Source organism: Echinococcus granulosus (genome assembly GCF_000524195.1).
Source record: "Echinococcus granulosus chromosome Unknown EG_S00256, whole genome shotgun sequence".
NCBI lineage: Eukaryota > Metazoa > Platyhelminthes > Cestoda > Cyclophyllidea > Taeniidae > Echinococcus > Echinococcus granulosus.
The window spans coordinates 4,500-9,146 of record NW_020170636.1 but is presented as its reverse complement, the minus strand read 5'-3'; the positions used below and the strand labels follow the sequence as shown (position 1 = coordinate 9,146).

At 45.2% G+C, this 4,647-nt stretch overlaps 1 protein-coding gene across 1 annotated transcript in view; it reads right to left on the bottom strand. All coding sequences in view use genetic code 11, as the record gives it.

The window, feature by feature from the left end:
• EGR_10706 (Puromycin-sensitive aminopeptidase) overlaps positions 1-4,647 on the bottom strand; it is a gene marked incomplete at both ends in the record, with an annotated part of 8,780 nt that overhangs the window by 1,997 nt on the left and 2,136 nt on the right. The window contains 5 exons of the mRNA XM_024499955.1: positions 548-1,150; positions 1,364-1,604; positions 2,870-2,974; positions 3,096-3,167; positions 4,395-4,602. Coding sequence (XP_024345626.1) covers positions 548-1,150; positions 1,364-1,604; positions 2,870-2,974; positions 3,096-3,167; positions 4,395-4,602 — 1,229 coding nt within the window. The remainder of the gene's footprint in view (positions 1-547; positions 1,151-1,363; positions 1,605-2,869; positions 2,975-3,095; positions 3,168-4,394; positions 4,603-4,647) is intronic.

The window sequence follows — 4,647 nt, the reverse complement described above, 5'->3', positions numbered from 1 at the left end:
TTGTTGTTGGAATCCATGGAGGTAGGTTCAAAACCTGACAATAGACGAGGAGATGGGAAAGCACTTGCATATACATCTTCCAAATTCGTCCATCCATCCACCCAACCAACTAACCACCTTTGACTTATTTACACATCTTCCACTTGACTCATTAGATTCTTCATCTGGTATGGATGTGTCCATCTACCACCCTAGGCATTCACTCCTGCATCCAAGTACATTCGTCAGACTGTCCACTTCGAACCTGCCTATCCCCACCATGACAACACGTTACATTCACCGCCTTGTCTCTATTTACACATCTTTTCAACCAACTACCCAACCCTCCATTTGCTCATTCTTTTACAAGAACAAAAAAAAGAATTAGGCAAAAAGTTAAAGAACTTCCAGACTAATTTTTCTTTTCGAGTTTTATACTACCTTTCGAGAACCATCCATCCATCCATCTGCAAGTTCATGCCTTAAGTCACACTGCATTCATTTCATCACCCTGTTTCAAGAAAGCTGAAAATCAACCCGGGCTTGAAATAATCCCAACCGCACTCACCGATCTTCTCATACACTGGCAACGCCAACTCAATGTACAGTTTGTTCAGCCCACAAATCTCTTTTGACGCCTCTGGGAAAATCACATCATCTCCCGCCGGGTAGGACGCCTCCTCAAGGAGAGTTCGAACCTGTGCCAATCCCTCTGACAGTACTGACCACACACTGTATCGCGTCTCACCAACGAATGCACGACAGAACTGAAGCACCCTGTCCAGGCCTTGAAAACCCGCCCGGGCCAGAGCAAACTGATCGTCTAACAGGCTGATACGGTCACGTTCCGACACTGTACCGCGACCGATGGCTTCTAGAATGGCGCTAAACATGGGAGGGTCGTAATGCACACGGTAGAAACCGATGGCATCCGGATTAAGACGAACTCGGGAAGAGTCGGTAAAATCTGGCAATGCGTAGATGATTTCCTGGGATTCGGCCTCAGTCTCGGCCGCGGAATGGTCTTTGTCACCGTGGTCAGGAGTTTTGGTGGGGAACGACGAGGAGGTGGAGGAGGAGGGGATACTCGTAACCTTGCGAAGAAGAAGCTTATTGGAGTCGTCCACAGTGCAGACGTTAATTGGGATGCGCCAGTGAACTGGTGAATCGCCTAGACACAAGAAAGAATATGGGTTAAAGTTTTACTCCTAATTTAACTTTGTCTAATGTCACAAAACCAAACGAAGTGGTCTACAGCAATGCGAGGAAGTACTGCCTTCAATATCACAAACTACCTTTTAGTGACGATGGACATAGCGAATAGAGGTAGGTAGAAGACTAGGATACTCTAATTTAGAAACAGACGTCAACAAAACGGACTCACCCTTCGCAGAGCTGCCATCAGCAAGGAATCGTTGCTGTCTCAACCCAATGCTGTAAGTTCCATCACGCGCGCGAAGGAGACGAACAGAGATCACAGGATAGCCTGTCTGTTTCGTCCACAGAGACATGAGTTCGGCAACATTATCAATACCAGTGGTCTCAAGGGCTGTCCACAAATCCTCCGTTTTAGCGTTTGAATACTTGAATTTCTCAAAGTAGGCCTTCAATCCCTCTTGAAAGAGCTGTGAAAGGCATTGGAACCAAGTTTTACGTGATTTGCCATATAAAGTGTTCAAGTGGAACAGTGACGTTAATTCCAGTCAGCCAAGAATTAGCACCCACCGCACTTCTCGTGCGCCAGTCCTGATGAAGTCGATGCTGTGTGCATGGACCATCGTGCGATGACAGGCTAAGGTCTTTGTGAATAAGGGTAAAAAAAAATAAACCAACAGATCTGCAGAAGGCGTTAATCACAGTAGCATGGTGATGATAAGACGGTTAGCCTTTCAACAGTGAGTAACGAGGGCCAAAGCTTCCAAGACAATCGTACGGTGACCAATGACGATCTTGAGCATGAGGATTTCTGACCCACAGGTCTGACAGCCATCCAGAGTATAAAAAGCCTAACGAACACAAAAACTGACGTAAAATCGCACACTAGACGAATCCTTCTATGCGGAGTATGAACCCAGCCATTCAAAAACACCCACAATCTGTAAAAGCCAGCACGTTTGGGTACAAGACAGATTTCCGACTTTGACCAGAAAAGAAGGGTTGAATAATGCAATGCTTTAAAGTATTTTTAAAGGGAAGGTTTGGAGATCCTGAATCACGTTACATTACGAATCCTAAGTGTCCTGAAGGTTGGCATTTCGGCACCAATGAAGAAGTGAGCCAAAATACCCTAAAATGACTCAAATAAATTGGCAAGTCTTCCTGTACGGAAGCCGCCTTCCTAGCACTGGTCGAACGAACACTGGGATATGACAATGCAGCAAGGATACAGGATGAATATAAATTTAGTTTCCAGCCTTCAAAATGTTGCTTCTTCCGTCCTTTGCGAGCCCAAAAGGACAGCATAGCAAAAGCCAGATAGAAAAATGACAAAGGAAAAAACACCAAATTATAAAACAACTTAAGAGGGAAAGGTTCACAAGAGGTCACAAGTATGGGCAATATCTGGGCTTCCGATAACAGGTTTCTTAGTGAAGGGAAATACTCAAATTGTACCAAATGGTTCTCGATAAATGGATGACTCAGAAGATGGAGAGAAAAGTTGACTAGGGATAGGAAGGGGTGATACAGAAACGCACGATTACAAGAAATATACAGTTAAAATATCCACTTTTCAGCCACTAAACAAGGAGGCTGAAGAACCTCATATTTCACCTGAGGGACTAAAAGTGCCTGATAGCAACAAAGTAGGAGCAGATGAAGGGAACGTAAGTGAAGAACAAAAAGGGAAAAGAATAGAGAGCAGATTACAATAACAATTTAAAGCACTCACACAGGCACCCATGTGATTATGAAGCATGCGAATGACACAACTGCCTTTTTGGTAAGACACCTCATCGAAGATCTCCTCCACCTCTTGGGCGCTGTTCACTTCAACCTGAGCGAAAAAGGGCAAGAGGTCAGGGTGATCTCTACTGCTCATGCAAATTTTAGTAGACAAGAGAGCGAAAAGATAGGTGGCAAAAAATACTTGGTAAATAGTGAAATCCATTGCGAACCTCAATGGGATGACTGCTTTTCAGCTCGTCCAATCGCAATGCTCGAATATACTCCCTCGACACGAAGAGGGTCTGAAAGAGCAATAAAGATAAACCATTTGGAAAGGGTTTAAAGTAGAGAGGGAGAGAGAGAGAGCCATAAAACGACTTGAACGAAGAGCAGACGAAATAACCGATAAGCGTTTAACAGCGTAGAGTTGGAGAAAGGAGTACCAGTTGACCGCCTCTGGGTGAGGCATGCAGCTACTTTTGCTTGGCGAGTCATTGGCCATCCTGTAAATATTAAGTCACCAAGCAATAATTGGGGCCGTCATCCTGAGATGAGGGCAGCTCATCCCTTCTGAAAGCATACAAACTGAACAGGAGATACCGAAACAATGGCCTGTCATCCACCGCTCACTGCTACGGGTAGATGATGTTCATGTGCGCTAGGAGAGCGAATTTGCCCCTGCCAATGGGTGCTAGACATGAAGACTAAGGTTCCCTTTCATCCGTGAGTGGATAAAAATGTTAGAAAGCAACCGCACTAGCGTAGCGCACACAACATACCATGAGCGTCCAGCTGGCTACAAGAGGAGGAGGAAAGAAATCCCAAAGAAGTCCCAAATGAAATTATGAACCCAGATGAAGTAAGTTACCGACAGGAAGCTGAATGCAAACATTTGGATGATGTTCGGAGTCTTGAAGACTGTTAACGGACTGACATAACCGCAACACAACATTCGATCCGTTGCAATGGCAGTAACAGTTTCCTGTTCCATGTATTCATGAAAAACAAGAGTATCTGCCACATTCCTTAATCAACCATCATCAAGTGAGATGCCACTATTAACCTTAGTGCCCCAACTTCCAAACATCTAGTTATCCCTCCTAAACCCCTTCAGGAAACTGGAATAACCTCCAAGATTCCAAGACTTTGGCACATTACAAATGTCACCTATGACCATTCATGTTTTCAGCCGATTGGCTAACTTTTGGACAAAACAGATGTTGAATGTCGGCGTGAGGGCAAAAATACATCATCGTGACAATCAAACACTCGGGCTGCAGCAAGCGATTTTCCCCTGACGCACAAGTGGTAAGTGCTAATAACTTCCCCACGATCCGCCCCAACGGAAGATCCAAATGTCGATATTTAGACAGAGAATACGGTTGATGAAAAGCGAGAGAGAATCCATCAACGGGAGTTCCAAGGTATTGCGCAAAATGCCCAGTCGCATAGTCCAGATTCAACCCCATCCCATTTCAACAACTCGCTACTTTCATGTACCAGAGATTGCAATGAGCACGACAACTCACCCAAATATCGTAGTCAGGAAAGCAATGATCCACAGCAAGGTATTCGGCCCACGTCGCGAAGCCCTCTTTAAGCCACAAATCCGTCCACCACGACATTGTCACGAGGTTGCCGAACCACATGTGTGCCAACTCGTGTGCTACTGTCAACGCAACGTACTGCTTTGACAACAGAGAGGAGTTATCCGGATCGATCAATAGCGCCGTCTCCCTGGAAATGTGGGTAAACGAGAAGATAGGGAATAGGGAGGTGGCG